Source organism: Podarcis bocagei (genome assembly GCF_964188305.1).
Source record: "Podarcis bocagei genome assembly, chromosome: 5".
Lineage (NCBI taxonomy): Eukaryota > Metazoa > Chordata > Lepidosauria > Squamata > Lacertidae > Podarcis > Podarcis bocagei.
The window spans coordinates 65,999,275-66,021,746 of NC_138129.1; the positions used below are offsets into that span (position 1 = coordinate 65,999,275).

The following is a 22,472-nucleotide window of genomic DNA, read 5'->3' on the forward strand; positions in this document are numbered from 1 at the left end:
GACTTACAGGATGGAAACCTGCATGTTCCTTTTCATCCAAAGTACCAGGAATGTCTTCTATTCTCCATTGGCCCATATCATTACCAGTTCAGAGCCCTCCCGTTCAGATTGGCCTCGTCTCCAGGAGTCTCCACAAAGGTAATGGTTGCACTGGTGTCTCACCTCTGCCTCCAGGGCTTCCACATCTACTCATATTTAGACAACCTCCACCTTCTTCTACAGATTTTTTTACAGCAGCTGAATTTGGGTCTGCTGTTGGTTGATGGCTGAAACACATTTTATAATAGACAATAGTGAAGGTTAGTCCATGAGGACAAGTGGGCAGTGCCCCACTAACCTTACTCAGCCCAACTCTGCCTTCTTATGTCCATTCAGTCCAGGGCTTGATATTGGCTGTCAGCTTTCTCCTCTTGCCTCTTGGTGTTGCCCATTATAGAATTTACTTCCGAGCCAGCCACTCCCTCCTGCACTCAGGATCACTTCAAGGAATCATGAAAAGATCCCCACTGGATTGGGACCCACATCTATAACAGGGAAAGAGCTTGCTCAGCATCAGGGCAGCAGCAGCAAAACAAAAACAAATTTTTATTCCAAGGTTGATGCTGGTGCTGTGATAGGCGCTGCCATTTTAGTGCAGCAGCTGTTTTGAACACAAGCCATAGGAGTGGAGGCAAGAGTGCCATCTGGTTTCGTCCGGCCAACCTTCAGCCATATTTCTGATAATTGCCGACATGAAGTCAATTTGTCAGCTTTGACTTGTTTGTATCTGCCCATCATTACACCTCTGTGCTGCACTTTTAATATGAACGCTACAGGAAGAAATCCAGCATGTGAAGACGCTCTCATGACAAAGACTTGTAAACAGGGGCATTTAGCAGAGGAGTCTGAGGGGAAAGTCTGGAGTGCTGACTCACAATGTATGTAGGACCAAGAGACATGGACTGTGAGGGAGCTACTGCAGTGACCTGCAACACCTGTGCCATGTTTGTCTTCCTGCCTGATAATGTGCAAAATACACCTGCAGCAAGAGTAATATGGTTGCTTTACCTGAAGAGAAGGTGGGGATAAGGTGGTGCTATATATTCAAGCTGTCCTATGTACCTAAAGGTGTTTGCCAGGAGATTAAAAAAACCCAAAACATTGCTAGAAAAGTTTGTTCCTTTTCAAAGACAAGGAGTCCTTGAATAAGGACGGTCTCCTAGTCCCTGGGTGATAAATTCAGCTTTGATACTTTGTTTTTCTGTGTCATTGCTTGGTGACTTCCTTTGCATTTTATCCACCTCTCGATGATTTACTCTATTTCATTTTCAGAATAAACATCCACAGGCTATAACCTTGACATGCGTAATAAAAAAATTAACATAAGTAAGTTCCTGTGATGAGTCATGGGCTAAGAAGAAAGACAATATTAATACAAGTACAAGCAAAGGCAGTAGCACCCGCCAGAGCACTCTGCTTCCTTTACTAACGTCTTAAGAACAGCAGGGATCTTTCTGTTATTGGCACATAATTTGCAGTTGTAGGTAGTTATGTATTAACACCAGCTGATCCTGTAACATTGCAGTGTGCTTTCAATTAGCTCTCTTCTTCATTTTTCAGCCATATATTGCTTTTTCAGTCCTCATTCAGCTTCTCATGGCCAAGAAGGCCACAGTCTTGCAACCACCCAGTCAAGAGCCGTTTGACTGAAGTTTTTTGGATTATTAGACTTTAGAAAGTTTCTACATTATTACATTATTAAATAATCTAGCTAAATTCTAGATTAAAGCAATTTATTAACTGCTGGGTAAAATGGATGCTGTTTAGGGTGTGTTATTGGCTAATAGCACATCCCTGTATTCCCACAGCAGAGGTTTTGGTACTGACTGTTTGTGGTAGTGTATTTGTTTACCAGCAGCAAGATGTTATATATAGGTGAAGGGGACCCTGTGACCACTCAGCCCTCACCCAGAAGAAGCAAGGATGAGGCATGTTTAAAACAAAACAGGAACATTATTTGTTCATGCTCAAAGGCATTATAGCTTAGTGGTTACTTTTGCAAGGCACAATACTTTATTTCAAACAGACTTTCAATGAAGTATAAAGGATTGCATTTAGAGGGGGAAATGGTTAGATATGATCCCTCTACAGAAGTTCTTCCACATGCTGATAGAGTTCTTTCAATCCTAGCCATACCCATAAATTTTTAAAAGCTCAGATATAATTACTACAATGTGTGGAATTGTGATCTGCTTAGGACTAAAATGAGAGTTTAGGTACTTTAAAGACCAGTCATTGGTTGTATTCCTTCCCTGATAACATACATCTTTGTTCTCTTTTTAGGGATCCAAGATTTCCCAGAAAATATAAAGTGCTGTAAGTGTTTAACAATAATTGAAGCCAGTGTCAATCCTATTTCTAAGTGAGTATCTGTCAATGAAGTTAAATGTTTCATCTTATATATGTTCAGTGGTTTGCATATTAATGTATGTAATGTAAAGTGAAGGTATAACACATGGGTGGAATTGTCATTTGGTTATAATGAAGCTATGCAAGAAATTTTTGTCCAAACTGTGGGAGGCAGTGGAAGACAGGAGTGCCTGGTGTGCTCTGGTCCATGGGGTCACAAAGAGTCGGACACAACTAAATGACTAAACAACAACAAGAAATTGAGTGAAGTGTAAAATAGCCTTACAGCAAATTCTGCAGTGACTGCTAGGAAAAAAGGTGGACACATTTTAAGAGTTGTACTGATTTAGTTTTCTATATTGTATTTTTATTTTCAATTAGGATTTATTTCTATAAAAACATACACAAACAAAATTTCAATATTGTAAGTTTTTAGGGTTATTGAAGAGGGTATGAAAGCTGATGCCATGCAGAACCCAATATGAGGAACACAATAAGCTCCCAGTTTATAAAAACCATTTTTCAGCACTTTTTAGGAACATGGATAAGTTTCTTTTACCAAGTCAGACCATTGATTTATCTTGCTCAAAATTTTGAGAAAGGTAAACTCTGCCTTAGGAATCCACATGGGTGTGAACCGAAAGAGGCATAGTGATCCCTGGAGCTTGTAGTGGTTTAAGGAGGATTATATTTATTTACTCTTATTTTTAAAAGTATTTTCATGCTGCTACTCATATACAAATCAAACATATATATGTATAATAAAAACCATATAAAAATTAAAAATCAGAGATCAACTCCTACAGAGAGATATTTTCTTAATTGTCTGCATGAGCTTGGAAACAGAGAAAAGTTATCAGCAAATGTTTAAAGATTAAAACAGAAGATGCCTGCTGAATCTCTTCCCTGTTTCCCAGGCACAGGAGCCACCCACCAAAAAAGGCTCAACCTTCCCAGGATTCAAGCACAGATTATTAGTCCCCGTCGGGTCCACCACTACATTCAGAGTTTTTGCATCCTCTCCTGATTTCAGATGCTATGCAGAAATAGAGCTGTGTGTCACCAGCATAGTGACACCTTACTCCAAAACTCCTAATGACCATTCCCAATGGCTTCATATAGATGTTAAATAGTACTGGGGAGAGAATAATACCTTGCGGAACCCTGTAGCACAAGTGCCAGGGGACTAAGGAGTACTCATCCAGTGCTGCTCTCGGAACACAGTCCTGAAAGTAAGAGTGGAGCCATAATAATATGGTGCCTCCAATACCCATCTCACTTGAGGATATCATAATCAACAATATCAAAAGCCACTGACATATTGAGCAGAATTAACAGGGTTGCATTTCCCTGTCTCTCACACAATAAAGGTAATCCATTAGGATGAAAAGGGCTAAAGTTTGGTTCAGAAATAGACTCTGAATCCAGATTGTAATGGATCAGATAAGCAGTCTCATCCTTGAACTTGATTTCAGTGGGAATGGAAATCAGTGTGCCAGCTCCAAAGCTGGCATGTTGAGAGACCTTCCTTTTCCCCTCTCCGCTATTAGAGCACCAGTGTGGGAGGAGTGAGAACTGTAAAAAGGAGGCCTTCATGGGTTGGCCTGCTCCACTAGCAGATCTCTCTTTCCACACAGAGAGGGTGATCTGCAAAATCTTACAGCCCTTGGAATTCCTAGTTAGGAACCATAGAATTGTGCCCTTCAAAACTTGAATTGATCCATGTGGTAGCCTATTTGCCAGCCAGTGCTGTCCATGTGGATCATAGTAAGCCAGTGCTGAAAGAGCTGCATTGGCTGCATTTTTTTCATAGATCAATTCACATTGCTGATTGTGATGGCCACCTCCCAGCCACCATGGGTCCCTTTCCGTCTGAGGGCATTCCGTCTGATAATACAGAGTGTATCCCTCTGTTCAGTCCAGTCTCCTACTTTAAATAACAGCTGTCGCCAGACAAGGGATAAATTAATTAGCTTCCAAAATTTCCTGGGATCTCTTAGGATAGCAATGTATTAAAGCTTCTAAGTGCAAGGGTGTTATAATTAAGAGAGAGTGCACCATGGCAAACTAAGGCCTGGGGGCCGGATCTGGCCCAATCGCCTTCTAAATCCAGCCCACGGATGGTCTGGGAATCACTGTGTTTTTACATGAGTAGAATGTGTGCTTTTATTTAAAATGCATTTCTGGGTTATTTGTGGGGCATAGGAATTCGTTCATTCCCTCTCTAAAATATAGTCCGGCCACCCACAAGGTCTGAGGGACAGTGGACCAGTCCCCTGCTGAAAAAGTTTGCTGACCGCTGGAGTATACCATGCTTATGAAGCAGGTTCTAAAGTTTACCAAAACAGAAAAAATGAACTTTTTTGGAGGTGGGGAAGATATGCCATGCAAAAGTTACACAAACCCACTATATTTCCTTTGGAGCAAAATAAAGCAGTTTAAAACACCATCCACTTTCCCAGGACGAACTCATCTGATTCGCAAAATAATCTTAATCTGCTTTGTATTCCTCTTTCATGGGTCTTGTCACAGGATGCCTGGGGTTGCCAAGGGAGGCGCATAGGTAACAATAAATGACATGACAACTGGATCAACCACTGTATGGGAAGCAGTACTAACTTGTTCTTTCCAGGGTGGGTGTCAGGAGCCCTGTGAAGGTATCACGGAGTGGGTGGTTGAGTCTGGAGGAACAATGGGAGGAGCTCAGAGAGCAGGAGTTGTATGATCCTGGAGTGAGTCACAATAGGTTATAAGCTGCCCCCTCTGAGCCTCAAAAGGTATATGATCTCTGGAAGAACCCAGTGTTCTGGGGTTGGAGAGTTAGATCATGGGAAATGCCCAGGTGGGATAATAGAGAAGTGTCCCACCCCTCTCTCACTCCTCAGTGGCCTGACAGCCACAGGTGACGCAGCTGACTTGTAGCTTGCCTTATGTGCCGATGTGAACTACACCTTGAGAACTGACAGAAATGGAGTTGTGAGTTAAAGTTCTTAACTGAAGGGGGAGAGTTTCCCTCAGGCCTAGAGTACTGGTCCTGCACGTACTTCCCATCCAGCATGGAAACTCCTTCAGCACCAGCGGAGGAGCTCATGCAGATTGTAGAGGCACAGCCCATGCTGACAGAGGATAATGAAGAGCAAAGACCACTGTGGAAAGATGGGTCATTATTTGACGGCATGCCCCGCCAAAGTGGTTATCAAGACACTAGCACCGGAAAACTCCCAATCCTAGCTCTTGAACAAGTCCAGGAGCTGGGACCAAAGAAGAAATGTGGACCTCCCTGAGATGCCACTGCTGCCCAAACCAGCTATCTTACCCGATGTTCTGCATCTCCTGTTGAGGGAAAGGGGTACCCACTTGAGTCTTGATCAACTCAGAGCAGCCAGCAACTTTATGGACTGAGCAGCACAAGATATAGTTGTGGAAGCTGAACAAGCTGCTCACTATGGAGACCATTGTCCCAAGGGGGGCGGTGCTGGTGTCAGGTGTTGTCACCCATGCAGTCACTTCACTTCTTTTTGGAATTAATTGCTGGGCCACCAGAAGAACTTGAAATTTCATCTGGCAACCCTGTTGGGTTTTCTCATTGTCTTGGTGTTGACCTGGCTCACTTTGCATGATCCATGCCTCTCCCTGGGGCAGATATCACTGGCCTTCTCCTCAGACTACTGTTAGCATTGCCAGGGGACCCGAGCTGATCTGGCCATGAGAGCCCTATCTCAAGACTCTGGGGAGACCTTGCCACCTCTCACAGGCAAGAAGTGCTCTGTCATTCAATTACACAAATTCAAAGAAGATGTAACACACAACGCAAATAAGAATTATTATGGTCATTTATGGGCGGGGGTGGGGTGGGGAATGGCAGCACATTTCATAGATAGAGCATAGTACTCATTCTGCGTAAAATAGTATGTTCTATTGGTAACAGTAAAAATAATGTTTAATTCCAGAGGTTGTAAAAAGTGTCATTGATATAATTTGCTTGTAATTTCAAAATTAAATCCACTACCAAAAAGCTTACACAGACAAATTAATGGGATGATGTAATATTAAATAGTTAGGTGCATAAATATCAACCTAAAAGAGCAAGATAGTGTATCATCTGCTGCAATAGATGGCAAAATGTTAGATCTAAGAAGCAGCTCAATATATTTTATCTATTCACTGTATAGCAATGAAGGTGTGAGTTAGGGTATGTATCTGCAGGGACTTACTTATATTGTTCCCATAGTAACAACAGTATGAAAGCTAAAGCTTTAACTTGTTTTTTAGGCTCCCGGATGGCTTTACGCAGCTTTTAAACCTGACCCAGCTCTACCTAAATGATGCCTTTCTGGAATTTCTTCCAGCTAATTTTGGAAGGTAAGCACAAATTGTGACACTTCCCTTTTATGAAAAAGCATGTGGATTTTAATTTTTTGATTGAGGGAGTTGGGTGTTTTTAGCCAAGGAGGAGAAGGAGACTAAGGGGAAATATGGTAGCCATCATCAAATATCTGAAAGACTGTCACATGGAAGATCAAGCAAGCTTGTTTTCTGCTGCTACAAGAGGGTAGGACGTGAACCAAAGGATTCAAGTTACAAGAAAAGAGATTCTGACTAAACATTAGGGAGAACTTTCTGGAGGTTTTTAAACAGAGATTGGATGACCACCTGTCATGGATGATTTAGCTGAGATTCCTACATTATAGGGGATTGGATTAGATGACCCTTGGGGTCCCTTCCAGCTCTACAGTTCTATGATTCTTTGATAGTTTATAAACTATCATTCTAGTTTTTACTTTTTGATAGCTATGATAACCCTTTCTTTCTGAATTAGAAGTGCAATCATGTCTACTCAGAAGTAAATCCTGTTGTATACCCTATATGATTGAAGACTTAATTGGTGTTTCTTAGGGTAACCTGACTTGGAGAAAGAGATCCTACTACTAATGTAATGAGAGATTGATAGAGATGGAAGAGAGATAATTCTGAGCTGAATGACATCAGAGCTTAAACCCCCCACACCAACAGGCTATACAGTAGACTGCTGAGGCCCAGTCTTTAATCAACAACACCAGGAGTGGGGCAGTACCGCTACTTAACTGTGCAGTGACAGGGGCAAGGTGAGGGGGACACCAGTGGAACCAGTCAGGTGTTTCCCCCAATGTGCCCACGCTAACCTGACTTTGGCACCACCCCTTCACCCCAGTAAGTTTCAGGGATGCCATTATTGGGAGGCCATCACCACAGCACCGCCCTGACCCACTGAATGCTCCTGCTGCTACAACAGTCAATATGAAGATGGAATGAAATTTGCCAGTAAATGTATTTGAATGTGCTTTTGGACACTGAGGTCTCTTGAAATGTGATGGGGCATTTTTTTCTGGGGATGAAAAGAAACAACAGTGTTTCCTGACTTGTAAAATAAATATATTTGAGAACAAGTAGGCAACTTGCCGCCTATTGCTTTTAAACTGTTAACATTCGTTAACAGTTGCTTTTGCATATAACTGCAAACCATGGTTTGACACAATGGGAACAAGCCCTTTGATTGCAGATTTTCCACTTTAACTCACTTCAGGTGAAATACTCAAGTTCCGTTTAAATATTACAGCAAAAGTAACAAACGACAATTTGAAAGTTGCTCACACTTCTGTTTTGCTTTAATGTATGGATCAGCTCTGAGTCATAGCATCTAATATAATTTGCTTTCTCAATGTACTTTCTACATTTTTTTATCTACCAGTGGAGTTATTTGAGGGTGTTTCTAGCTTTTAGACACCTTAGTTACCTAAACTAATGTAGTAGCATTCTTTTAGCATACCACCTGGATCTTGCAATAATAAAAGTTAGACTAATGTGGAGTGGGATTTTGACATTGCCACATTATTATTTTTGTTGTTTCCTGTTCTATTTCAGGGGAGGCGTTAACCCATAAAGCCATAGAGACTTCTAAATTGTACTGGCTTGTTCGTCAGGGGGAAAATAATAATGTGGTGCGAATTTGCTTGAATTGTTCAAGTTATATGAATGTTAAAATAATATGAGCAAACAAAAGCTCTTCTAGCTCTTCCAGATAACAATGCATTACATAGTTTTAATAGCTTTCCAAATTGTAGTTTAGCTTCTTTAAGCAGATCAGTTTATTTTGCTTTAGATACATAGTGAGAGCCTTAGGCTGTCAGTGGTTATGTGAGAATCAACTGTGTGTGATTCACACAGGAAGCATTTGCATATTTCATATGAAATTACATTGTTTGCTCTCTGGAGGATGACAAGTGTATTTATCCTTATCAAAAATTACAAACATTGTGGGAATATGTTTTGCTGGGATCCTTGAGAGAGCATTAGAATAGTTTCTCTTTTCTTGTGTCCCATAGGAGGCCTCTTCTTACCTTAATTTTCTCTTTAAATAGAATCATAGAATTAGAGTTGGAAGAGACAATGAGGGTCAGCTAGTCCAACCCTCTACAATTCAGGAATCTCAACTAGATCATACATGACAAATGGCCGTCCAAGCTCTGCTTAAAAACCTCTAAGGAAGGCGAGAGTACCACCTCTCATTGGAGTCTGTTCTACTGCCTAACAGCTCTTCCTGTCAGAAAGTTCTTCCTTATGTTTAGTCGGAATCCTTTCTTGTAGATTTCATTATTTTAGCTGACAGAAACAAAATTCATTGATGGATTTTCTACAATTCTCTAAAATACATGATGTCTTGAATCATGTGTAAGATGTTCTTTTTTTATTCTGTTTGCTATGAAATGAATAAACCTTATAAACGTCATTTATATAGCAACATTTATTTCAACATTCTGCATTTGTGCCTGTTAATTGCTTCTCTGTGGTTTGTCAGGATCTTCCAGAAGAACACAGCCGGCAATCACTGTCATGAAGTTAGATAAAATTCTAGAACCGCAAATATCTGCTGAATATTAAGAGTCAGCATATTTGTCTTAATTAAATAATCTGCAAAAAATAATTTCAAGCTGTTGCTTTTCACCTACAGATAGATGGCTATGATTCTCATTAGAGGTTGGCCAGGTGAACTGGATAAATTTTATGCAAATATACGGCTAGCATAATTTATGTTAAAACAAATAGCTTATTAGCAATTTTTGTATATGTTTAATGACTTCCTAATTTGAATTTATACTCTTTTCAATTTTGATACTTTTAGACTTGTTAAATTACGAATATTGGAATTACGAGAGAATCACTTGAAAACTCTACCAAAGTAAGTGCTTATATATTTTAGTTACCTCATATAGTCAAAGAATTGTCCCCCCCCCCTCCTGTTATGAATTGTGCTGTTTTGTTGTGTGATTCCCACTGCTGTTTCTATTTTGGAACATTGTGCCACTGGGGGATATATTAATGGCTATAAATATAAGCAAAAATGAGTAAAAGGTAGATAAGAATTAAAAAGCATACACATTCTAACAAACTTTAATCAAAATTTGATAAATTATGGGTAAGACCCTACCATTGGTTAACATATCTGTAACACATATATGTTTTCGTAGTATTCTAGATATTAGTTTTGTTTGTATGTACCAGCTGCCTTCAACTGGCTGATGAAAACCAATCTTACTTCCTAATCTTGGTAACTCTGCCCATCTACTTAGGATGGACTTCCTATCATGCACAGGTAGGATCGTGATTAAACCAGCAAACTTAATAAGTGCTTGTAAACCAACTTCAAACTCTTGTTACTAAATCTGGTTATGATGAACCTTTTTTTTGCATTTATGACAAGTATTCAACTTGTTTGTAATACTTGGCAGCTCTGATTATATTTACATAATATATATATTTCAAAGCCCAGGATATATGAGTCAGAGAGCATATAACATAGATTACATTTGTGTTTCAGCCCTTTTTTAAAAAAACAACATTTTTTAAAATTATGCAGCAGAGTCATTTTAATAACTATCAAGCAATTACCAAGACTGAGCACCATCATGAAAGGTAATGCTAGGAGAGGCTTTGTATGTGAATAAAGGGAGTTTTAATCTCTCTGGCAGTACTTTTTCTGAGCTCAAATAAGGCTGGTTCAGACATATCAGTTTGTTCATAATCACATGGGAAGGCTATGTTGAAACACATGCAATCCCTGCCTCCAGTGTCCCTATCCTTTCCAACTGCAGCCTTGGGCCTTTGCATATTGGGTAGAAGGTTTGAAATGTGATCTTTTCCACACGCCTATAATGTTACAGGAGAGGGACACGGGTGGTGCCATGGGTTAAACCACTGAGCCTAGGACTTGCCAATCAGAAGGTCGGCGGTTCGAATCCCCACGAGGTGAGCTCTTGTTGCTGGGTCCCTGCTCCTACCAACCTAGCAGTTCAAAAGCATGTCAAAGTGCAAGTAGATAAATAGGTACCGCTCCAGCGGGAAGGTAAACGGCGTTTCCGTGCGCTGCTCTGGTTCGCCAGAAGCGGCTTAGTCATGCTGACCACATGACCCAGAAGCTGTACGCCGGCTCCCTCGGCCAATAAAGCAAGATGAGCACTGCAACCCCAGAGTCGGCCACGACTGGACCTAATGGTCAGGGGTCCCTTTACCTTTATAATGTTACAGCATTAGGAAACCCAGATTATGCTTCTGATCGTAAGCATATTCAGATTAGAATCTGCCTTCACTCCTTCCTGCTCAATGCAAGAAGGTTGATGATGGAACTAATCAGGTCAGTAAGGGATATTGGGTGGTGGTATGCACAGCCCTGCACTCTCTGGCCACTTTAGCTCCCCCCACTATATGTTCTTTGAATGGCTGTAATAGGACTGCTTGCATCTTCCTTGAATCTGTAAGCCAAAACAGTTAAAAACCCTCACTGATCCAATTTTTTTTCACTCACCAAGCAAATGAACAAATGAAGCTGTCTCAAAATGGGAGTGTTCATACATCAGAGTAAACCATTGTTAATGGTAAATGGTTTACTTTAAACATGCATATGGCTCCCATTTTGCACCTCCCATAATGAGAGCAGGAGCAACAAACCATGATCCTGGTTTAGCAATTAGTCTGAATGAGGACTTCTGATTTGTTTCACACCAAACAAACCATGAAGGTTTGTTCTTGGGTTACTAAATGTAGTTTGTTATGAGTGGAACAAACCATGATCCTCATTTCAGATGTAACACTAAGCCAGGGATCATAGTTAATTCTCCACACTAGCAGTGGAGTAAATCACAGGAGCCATAGAAACATTCCTAGTACAGTGGTGCCTCGCAAGACGAAATTAATTCGTTCCGCAAGTCTCTTCGTCTTGCGGTTTTTTCGTCTTGCGATGCACGGTTTCCCATAGGAATGCATTGAAAATCAATTAATGCGTTCCTAGGGAAACCGCCTTCAGAAGGCTGGGGGGGGGGACAAGGGCTTTTCTTCCCACCCCCAGCATTTTAAAAAACCCTGGGACAGCGGAGGACTTCTCCGCTGTCCGGGGCGATCTTAAAATGCTGGCGGGCGGCATTTTAAAATCGCCCCGGACAGCGGAGGACTTCTCCGCTGTCCGGGGCGATTTAAAAGCCCCTGGGAAGGCAGGCAGGGGGGACAAAGACTTTCGCCCCCTGCCCGCCTTCAGAAGGTGTTCCCGCCCCCCGCCCCACTTCGGAACAGCTTTCCGAAGTGGGGCGGCTGGGGCAGGTGTCCCCGCCCCCCCCGCCCCACTTTGGAACAGCTTTCCGAAGTGGGGCGGATGGGCCAGGTGTCCCCGCCCCCCCGCCCCACTTCGGAACAGCTTTCCGAAGTGGGGCGGATGGGCCAGGTGTCCCCGCCCCCCTCCCCCCTTCGGAACAGCGTTCCGAAGTGGGGCAGATGGGGCAGCTGTTCCCGCCCCCCCTCCCCCCTTCGGAACAGCGTTCCGAAGTGGGGCGGATTGGGCAGCTGTTCCCGCCCCCCCTCCCCACTTCGGAACAGCGTTCCGAAGTGGGGCGGATGGGGCAGCTGTTCCCGCCCCCCCTCCCCCCTTCGGAACAGCGTTCTGAAGTGGGGCGGCTGGGGCAGCTGTTCCCGCCCCCCCTCCCCACTTCGGAACAGCGTTCCGAAGTGGGGCGGCTGGGGCAGATGTTCCCGCCCCCTCCCCACTTCGGAACAGCATTCCGAAGTGGGGCGGCTGGGGCAGATGTTCCCGCCCCCCGCTTCGGAACAGCGTTTTAAAATGCTGGGGGTCAGGAGCGAACGCTCCCGACCCCCAGCATTTTAAAATCTCCCCGGGACAGGGGGAGATTTTAAAATGCTGGGGGTCGGCAGCGCTTCGCTCCCGACCCCCAGCATTTTAAGATCTCCCCGGGACAGGGGGAGATTTTAAAATGCTGGGGGTCGGCAGCGCTTCTCTCCCAACCCCCAGCATTTTAAGATCTCCCCGGGACACGGGGAGATTTTAAAATGCTGGGGGTCGGCAGCGCTTCGCTCCCGACCCCCAGCATTTTAAGATCTCCCTGGGACACGGGGAGATTTTAAAATGCTGGGGGTCGGCAGCGAACGCTTCGCTCCCGCCCGCCAGCATTTTAAGATCGCCGGGGCAGGCGGGGGGAAGGCAGGCGGGGGGGGGGAGCAAAGACTTTTGCCCCCCGCCGGCCTTCAGAAGAGGTCCTCTTCTGAAGGCCGGCTGTGGGCGAAAGTCTTTGCTCCCGACCGCCAGCATTTCTCTATGGGCTTTCGTCTTGCGATGCAAGCCCATAGGGAAATTCGTCTTGCGAAGCGCCTCCAAAACAGAAAACCCTTTCGTCTTGCGGGTTTTCCGTCTTGCGAGGCATTCGTCTTGCGGGGTACCACTGTAAATCATAAACTATGGATTACCATGACATTTGATCAATTTTTCCTGTTATTATCTACTCTGACTAGTGAAAGATGCTGAATAGGATCTTTACCCAACCTGCTGTATTGTTCTAAATAGATAAAAATAAAGCAAAATAAATAAAAAGGTTTCTGGGATGGGAAAGTTTAATAGTGAAAACATTCTCTCTGCATTCTGTTACAACAGAAGGCTTTGATATGCACTGCTATAAATAAAAAATGAAACCTTATTTGATTTTGGATGTAAATGTGCCTGAGATGAAATAAGGCAATTTGTGCTGTACACATATTCCCCTTTGAAGTTTTCTGTGCAGAAAATAGATTTGGACACTGATGTTGGTGGGTTGTAGATGGCCTCTCTATCTGAGGCCTATTAGACATGTATTAAACCTTCAGGGTTTTTTTGCAGTTAGTAGCAAAGGACTGAAAAAAGTATTTTATTAATATACATACTAGTTATAAAACATCACTTTGGCTTTCACCTTTGGAGGCCATAGCAGTGAAAAAGAAAAATATGACGGAAAGTTGGGTAACTTATAGAAATTTATTTAGAGAGGAGGGTGGAGACTTTAACTTAAAAGATTTTAAGAATCTACCAGGAATGTTAATAACATGATTACAATATCATCATTTGAATGAAATATTTAAAAAGGATATGAAGTAGGGGTTTGGGGAACAACTACCCCAATTAGAAAGAGACCTGTTAAATTGTAGTGTTAAAGTGAGTCTGAAATGTACAAGATGTTATTGGAATGGAAGACAAAGGATGAACAAGTGAAATTTTCAGTGATACACTGGGCAATAGATGTTGGTCGTAATATAGAAATGGAAGCATGGGAACCATTGTGGAACATGGATATAACATTTACAGCATGTTATAATTTAAGAGAAAATTATATGAAAATGCTATATAGATGGTACCTAACTCCTAGTAGATTGGCAAAAATGTACAAATCAAAGTCAAATACTTGTTGGAAATGTAAAGAGAAAGAAGGTGCCTTTTTCACATGTGGTGGTCTTGTAAGAAGGTTAAAGCTTACTGGGAAATTATATATAATGAATTGAAAAATATGATTAAGATGACCGTAAAAACCCCCAGAAGCTTTTCTCTTTGGAATTATAGGATTAGAACGACTCAAACAATATAGAAATTTCTTTATGTATGCAACTATAACTGCAAGAATGTTATTTACTCAAAAATGGAAAGATGAAGAGGTGCTGACGAAAGAAGATTGGATACAGAAACTAATGGAGTATGCAGAAATGGCAAAACTTACTGGAAGAATAAGAAATCAAGACAACAAACTTTTTAGAAAGGAATGGAAGTGGCTTATTGAATATTTACAAACAAACTGTAAACAGATTAGGACATTGGCAGGATTATTGTAAAAACCTGCAGTTTTAAAAAAAGAGAGATATTAGAATAGATAAATAAAAGAATAAATTCAGACAATTTGGAGTATGCAGAAAAGGATGAAAATAAATGTAAGGAACCGCAGAAAGAGGGGGGAAAGGGATGTTTAGTTGGGAATTTGTTTGATTTTAATGGATTTGTAATTTTTATAGTTTTTCATTTGTATTGTTTTTTGTTTTCAGGGTTTTTTGTTTTTGTTTTTGTTTTTTTGTTTTAAGGTCTTATTTTGTTCTTAAGGGGAAGGGTCAGGGCTGCTGGGGAGTGGGTCCCAGCCAACAAAATGGCTGGGGTATGTTCCACAGAGGGGGATGCGCTGGGACAACCGATCTCAGTGATCACGGGTAGGAGGAGGAGTTACGCTAAGACCAGACCATGTCATTACAGAGGAGGCAGGTTTAGTCGTTGTCTGAGGACTATCCCTGCCTCCGGGTCTGGTCCTGACCGGACGGATACTAGAATCAGCAAGGGATACCCACATAACCTGAAGGTGCTGCTGTGCAATGCCTAGGTATTCTTTGAAGGTAAAATTCTGAGAGCAGCAGTGACCATGTCATTTGAAGAGGGGAAATGAGGGGGAAAGATTGCAAAGTGTGCCTGTGGTGGATTTATCTCCTACTACAAGTGTTTCTATTAGTACCCTGGTTAGTATGTTTTGCAAAACAAATTTGCTTCCATACTGCATATATCCCCAGATGATAGTACTTAAAGAGCAATAGGGTATAGGAGTCATCCCTTTCCATGAATTTTGAGGCATTCTTATTATCATCTTCATCATCCATTCACTCACTATATACAATGGCAAGCTTCTATTTGTACTTGCAATTTTTCTATTCAGTTTGTCCCATTTATAGAGAGATGAAAGTACTGTAGCTAAAAATAAAAACCAGTAGTTTACATTAAGCAGGGAAAGGCGTTCGTCTTAACCTAGGTCACGGGCAATGTGAACAGTTGGCTAAAGGACATTGCTAATTCACTGAAAATGTAATTCCCAAATTATTCTGTTGGGGATATGTCTCTGAGGACTGTGTTGCTTGGTTGCAGCTCAGTATTGATTGAAGATAATGCAACTGTCTGAATTAATGATTAGATGTTTATAAATTGTCATGATTACTTATGGTGTGTGCTGGCATGAAAAAAATGTTGGCTGAAAAGGGACAGTTAAAAATACTGTCTTTGGGATTTCCAAACAGAGTAAGCAGAACATAAAAGCAGACCCTTATAATGCGAAAATTTCAGTTCCTTAGAAGGCAACTTGCTGGAGTAGAAATATACCTTCACTCCTGTAGAACTATTCCTATATTTTAATTAAGTATTTTAATTTCATAATGAACTTGAAAGTTGAGCTTGCTGTAAGATGCAGTTAGGCAGTATCACGAAAGGCGTGTGGTTGTGGGTATGCCTGCTTGTGGCCTACATCCTCCTAGTTAACATTGGGAAATGAAACACATAAAGCTGTGTTCTGTATTGCTAGCAAGGTACACATGGCAGCTAATGAATTGGAATGAGGCATAGAAAAACTGAATGCAATTATGACATGTCTTGTGCTTTTTTGCTAAGAAGATTTGTGAGTGGCTTCACGGAAGTCTCACATTTCCTGTAACACGTACTTAGGTCAGCTTTTGGTTTGATCCTGTCGGATTCTTCTGTTTGTATGTGTTTTAACCTACAAAGACGAGTCTCTGTTTCATGTATCCTTGGAACAGCGTCCTGTGAGATGACCTACTATTCAGATAATGAGAATAACACTTTCTAAAAGAATGAGATCACATTATGAGAGGTGGAAGGAGGTTTATTTTTGGATATCTGCCTTCAAAATTATTTTTAAGATGTTCTGGGAAGACAATATTCTTTGTAATGAGAATTCAGTAGCACTGGGATGGAACATAGTATGACTCTCTTTCTTTTCTTGTAGTTTGATATAAGGTTATTAGACAATTTGCAAAACATAACTTTATATCCTTGCATGTTGGCAACCATCATTTGTGGTACTTTCAAGCAAGCATTTTGCTTTTTTGTGTAAATAATTATTGAGCACCTAAATATTATTGGTCCATCTTGTAAACAGTATACAAGTTCCAAGATTTATAGTTTGTACTGAGCAGTTTGTATCCATGGTGTCTTTCTACAAGAAGATGGAGGTACTTGCAGTGCATCTAGTTTAAACAAATGTGAACAACAAAAATGCCTTTTTATGCCAGAAATATATTGCCATGCTCATTGTTTAAAATAAGTTTTAGTAGTTCCAAACATTATTTGCAGATTAAATGTGTATTTTAAAAAGTATTTTAAGTGGAACGTCTCATGACTGCATATTCAGTGCTTCTACATGCTTCCTTCAGAAAGTCGTTCCAATTAAGTTATTTATTTTATGTTGGTTGGGGACATTGCTGCGGCTGCCCATCATCTTCTTTCCCCTAGAATACCTATGGAGTTGGCTGAGCATAATGCTTGGTTTGCTTACATTCTTCTCAATCACCCCCCCCCCCCAATCACTTGCCTCCTCCAAAAGTCTGAATTAAATGCTCGTTTCACTTGAATATTATTCAGTGTAACCCGTTTCCCCATCTGCCCAATTTCTCTTCCTTCCACCTGTACATACCCCCTTCCAAGTACTGTTGCTTATCTTTAGAATTTTCTTAACTGGGCATGTGCAGCCTTATTACTTTTCCTGCACATGCTAATGGAAATTCATGGCTTTCTGCATACCTTCAGAGTTACTTTGCTAAACTGCCACCTAGTCATCAGTGATCTGCTCGTGTCTGTGCATGACCATTAGGAGCGTGATTATACATCTGCATTTCTTTAAATAAAGTTTTGTGGAGGACAATTATACAGAGTTTTTCTGCTTTCTACAGATAACAATTTTACCAGAAAATAATTGCATTAAAAAGTGGAGTGTTTGCCTTGCATTTATTATTTAAGTCATAGTTCAGTAAGCTAAGCTTAGTTGCATATGCTTTGTGTGTAGAAAAAACAACCCTGTTTTCATTTCCAGCAGTTCTAGTTAAAAGATCTTGAGTCATAAACCTGAATAAAGACTTATGATTGAAGCCTTGTAGAAATGGTATCAGAATATATTGTAAATAAGTTGTGTATATCACATTTCTGTCTTTAATAATTGACAGTTATCTTGCTTATTATTGATAAAGCCATTAGGCAATTATGCATTTGCTGTAAATAGCTCATTTTACATTGTATTTGCTGAAGATCAGGTATATCATAGCAAAGATTATTATAACATGGAATTTATACATATCATATTACACATAGATAGGTGCAGAAACCCACCATGCTACTTATTATGTGCATCAAAAAGATAGAAGAGGTGGGAAGAGTGTGGCACCATCTTTGCATGAAGGCTGCACCTGCATATTGAAAAACCTGTCTCCAGTTTTTTAATCCAAAGCACCTGTTTATGTTTTACTTTAAATAATTATTGATCAGACATATAATGTTGTCTTTTTCCTTGATGCATCATTTTATTTGACTGTACTTCCAGTTACAGTTTTTGGAGTTGTTTAGATAAAGGTAGTAATTAGAGTACTAGTTATACTGGCAGTCTATTGAACACTTTTACAGTCATCCTGAAAGGTTGTAGAAGAAGTTAATTAGAAGTCAGTACCAGGGCATCTCCCTGAAAAGTCCTACTAAAACTTTTAAAACAATTCCTGTGTTACAATTGAATTTGGAATTTGAAATGACTCTTGTGTAGCTACAATTAATGATCCTCCACATTCTGTTATAGAATCATTCTGACTTTCATTGTCTTTGTTCATCAGTTCTCATTTATTTATATCTTAACTGTTTTCATTTTGAATTAATCCTACGTGAACATGATTGACTAAACTGTACAGTTCGTATCAAGTTGCCTTTTCCCTTTGTAAACAAGACACTTGTTTTTCCAGTGACTTGGGAGAGTATACCGTCTGGTTGCAGACAGTCTGTTTGAATTAACTATCGCCTACCAGTGATGTCAGCACCTTCCCACGCACTAAGATACTTTGTTCTATACTTTAGTCCTAAAATATTTTATTCCGCTTGAAGAAGTTAGGTGTCTTGGGAAAACTAAATTCCCTAGAGTACCTCTGCTGCCGCTGTTGCAGGATCTGAGATGCTAGGAAATGAGTAATGAAGATCTTCCACTAGACAGACCTCCCTTCTTTAGCGGCTGTCCACATAAGGACAGGTAAGTGGGAAAAGAAGAGGAAGAAGAAGAAGAGAAGAGTTTAGATTTGATATCCTGCTTTATCACTACCCGAAGGAGTCTCAATGCGGCTAACATTCTCCTTTCCCTTCCTCCCCCACAACAAACCCTCTGTGAGGTGAGTGGGGCTGAGAGACTTCAGAGAAGTGTGCCTGGCCCACGGTCACCCAGTAGCTGCATGTGGAGGAGCGGAGATGCGAACCCGGTTCCCCAGATTACGAGTCTATTGCTCTTAACCACTACACCACACTGAAGAGAATGGAGAGTAGGGCAGAGAAGCTCACAGTATAGCAATTTGTTGGGAGGTATCTGAACCCTCTTATAACCCCAGTTAGGTCATCAGGTATATTATCGCATCTGAATTTCAAAGCAGGGTTTTTGAAATTCAGATCCCATCATATACCTGTTTCCTGATTTTACAAAACCTGCTTTGTTTGCTCAGCCCAGTTTGAACTGACCTGAGGGATATTTTCCCAGCACCATCTGCAACTTGCATTTGCAATCTGTGCTTGTTCATCTTGTAGGATTTTTTTACTGATAGTCATTTCCCCCTATTTTATAACATTTTGTTGTATCACAGTACCAAACAGTTTACCAACATAACATTTCTAATTATTTACTTGTCTATATAAGTAGATATTTTCTAAAAACAAATGATAGCTTATATTCCTAAAATTATTTTCTAAAAACAAATGATATCTTATATTCCTAAAATTATTTTCTAAAAACAAATGATAGCTTATATTCCTAAAATTATTTCAGTGCACTAAGCATAAAATTGTATTTGCACACCTAAAAAGCAGTTCTTAAACACAAAGCCATGGCAATCCCCCCCCCATTTTTATTTTTTTAGGTCTAACTGATACAGGGTTCTGCTTCACTGCTGAAATGCCTGTACTGTTTAACAAAATGTTTAGAAAAATAATAATCCAAAATTAGTTATACATGTTCTCAATTTCCTGCCTGTTGACATCTCAGATTAATTCATTTCCTATAACATTTTTAATTAAATATAAATTAGATTGGCTAGGACATTTTTCACTATAACATGACATCTCTTAATCGCCAGTGTTATGTTAATACTACTCAAGGTTGAATTTCCTTTGAAATGAGACACAATACTTGATTAGGAGTTAAGACTATAAGAAGAGCCCTGCTAGATCAGACTGCCATGCTGTTCTCACACTGGCCAACCAGATTGCTATGAGAAGTCTGCAAGCGATACAGACACAACAGACCTCCTCAGCAACTGGTATTCAGAAGCATACTCTCTCTGGTAGTACACAGCCTAATAACCATTGATAACCTCCATGAATTTGCCTACCCACCTTTTAAAACATCCAAGTTGGTGGCCATTCCTTTATAAACATTACAATCTATACACCTATACATTGTCTGTACTCTGTCTGAAGTACTTGTGTCTGTCTTGACTCTTACAACATTCAGCTGCATTGGATGTCCTTGGATTCTAGCATATTCAGGGAGAGATAAATCTTACTGATTTCCATTTTCTGCATTTCATGCATAATCTTATACAGTGCTATCATGTCCCCCCCTTCCCTCCCCCCCCTGAAATTTCCAAACCCTTTCTCATAGAGGAGTTGTTCCTAGCCACATTATCATTTTGGTTGCCATTTTCTTAACCTGCTCCAGTTCTGTAACATTCTATTTGAGGTGCAGCAACCATTGGAGGCTGGTAGAACCTACACTTGTTGGGATATCTAGGAGGTCCCGTGGGTGGGGTTTAGGTCCCCATGCTTATGAGGAGGAGGTACTACTAAGTTAACCACTCTGTGGCTTCCCCCTCCCCCGGTTCAACTAAGAAAGGATCTTAATGCAACTTATTCCCATGAAAGTGGACAACGATTGCAGGCAACATACATCATCCACTGAAATTAAATTGTAGCAATTACCCCAGTGTCATATTGTGAGCTTCATGGCTGAGGGAGGTTTTGAATTCAGGTCTCCCAGGTTCAAGCCCTTTGAGGTGGTGATGGCAGCAGCTTGCGGGTATATAACTAGTGGTGTCTTTAATGTACATTTTAAAATACTAAATTAGTGGAGGGCAGACTTCAAGCTTGCGTGCCTGGGATCTACTTTGTGTTTTACTAAAACTCCAAGAGCCACCAACTACAGCCACTCTGTTAAGCAGCTTGTTTTGTTGTAATTGCTGTTGCAGGCCCATCCCCCTGAAATGATTTCATATATAAATGTTTAATACATTTAGAGTTGCATTTATACAGACATATCTATGAGCCCTATTAAACCCTATGGGAATTACATCTGAGTAGTCATGTATATAATTGTGCTGGCACTCTCCTCTTAAATTTAAAATAATTTAAATGCTACAAACATAAATATAAAGTTCCCAAAAAAATCACAACAAAACTGTTTAGGATAGCTTGCAATTTCAACAGAAGCCTCCATAATTCTTTCTCCTGTCCTATCAAAGAAATAGTTTCCCTTTGCAAGTTCTTGCATTAATTTCTCTCACCTATTTCTTTCATACTAATCTTACAGTAGAAGCAAAAGGGGGATTTTCCCTTCTTACCTCAGTCAAGGAAATGTCATGTATCTGCAAAAGTCCCGCCTCTCTGCTCTTTCATGCATTCACACACCACTGGGGACTGAGGGAGGAACTGATGAAGGGAATTACATACTGCGCATTAAAAACAGCAAAAAGCTTGGGGCTATGCAAAAATTCCCTCTCCCATGGAGGTTAGACCTTAAGTTTTCTGCCTCCAGGTGTGGCTTCTGAGAGAGAGAAAAGCAAGAATATTGAAACAAGAATCACCCTTCCCTCTCTGCCCTGTCCTTTCTGTGAGAGAGTAGCTTGATTTTATTTGTGTCCTCTCTTTGGAGACAAAAGGATTTACTGCTAGAGATTTTTATAACTGGTGAAGCAGAGAAGATGGACAGAAACTACTCAGTCACCAGTGGGCTGGTTTGGTAGAAGGCAGCTTCCAACATTCCTGTGACAATAAACTTGCAGAATACAAAGCACTTACACTATTCACAGGTATTTTGCATTCAGTGCATTTCTATTACTAGAATAATCTCATGTTGAGACATTACTAACGAATATATCACAGTCTTTATTCATTTTTTCTGCTAATAGAACTGATCAGATATTTATTTCACAGGTTACAATACACAGTCTTAAGATTCCGCTTTGTGTTAAGACAATATAGGCTTTAATTATTCTATCATCCACTTTAGCCTTGCAAGCTCTCAGTTGGAAACTCCATAATCTACTTTCCAAGGTCTGTGTTTCTTCTGGTAAAACTCCTGCTCTGAATATTTATAGTTTATCAAAGCTTCAAATTTTAATGAAACTGCCACTTCAAACTGAAAGTTTTAGGACATGAATATCCTTTTGATTTTCTAAATAAGATTAACTGCATTTCAACTGAACTAATCCTCAACTGTCTGATGGTTCTCTGTGGACTGTCAGCAGTTTTAACAACTTTTAAGAATTCTTTACATGCATTTGAAAAAATACACTGGCCTGGATCCATAACACAAGCTGTCCATGTGGGGAAATCACTACTGCATGTGCTTGAGATAATTATTTCTGGCACCAGCTCATTGTGTTTCACCCTAAGTCCCCACCCACAATAAAGGGGACCCTTTGAAGGGATCCTTCAGATATCCACTGGAAGAGGGAGCTAAAAAGCCCCTATCATT

At 40.6% G+C, this 22,472-nt stretch overlaps 1 protein-coding gene and 1 long non-coding RNA gene across 21 annotated transcripts in view; one reads left to right on the top strand and one right to left on the bottom strand.

The window, feature by feature from the left end:
• LOC308586829 overlaps positions 1-5,784 on the bottom strand; it is a 63,546-nt gene extending 57,762 nt beyond the window's left edge. For both annotated transcript variants that reach the window (XR_014008076.1, XR_014008077.1), the window contains exons 1-2: positions 5,705-5,784; positions 338-524 (exon numbers count right to left, since the gene is read on the bottom strand). This is a non-coding gene — a long non-coding RNA (uncharacterized lncRNA). The remainder of the gene's footprint in view (positions 1-337; positions 525-5,704) is intronic.
• Positions 1-22,472, top strand: part of LRRC7 (leucine rich repeat containing 7) — a 205,319-nt gene that overhangs the window by 80,187 nt on the left and 102,660 nt on the right. For all 19 annotated transcript variants that reach the window (XR_014008043.1, XR_014008044.1, XR_014008045.1 and 16 more), the window contains 3 exons: positions 2,323-2,401; positions 6,661-6,750; positions 9,548-9,604. Coding sequence is in view for 16 of the 19 variants with exons in the window: in XM_081193640.1 (XP_081049766.1) it covers positions 2,323-2,401; positions 6,661-6,750; positions 9,548-9,604 (226 nt within the window). In the remaining 3 variants the exon portion in view is untranslated. The remainder of the gene's footprint in view (positions 1-2,322; positions 2,402-6,660; positions 6,751-9,547; positions 9,605-22,472) is intronic.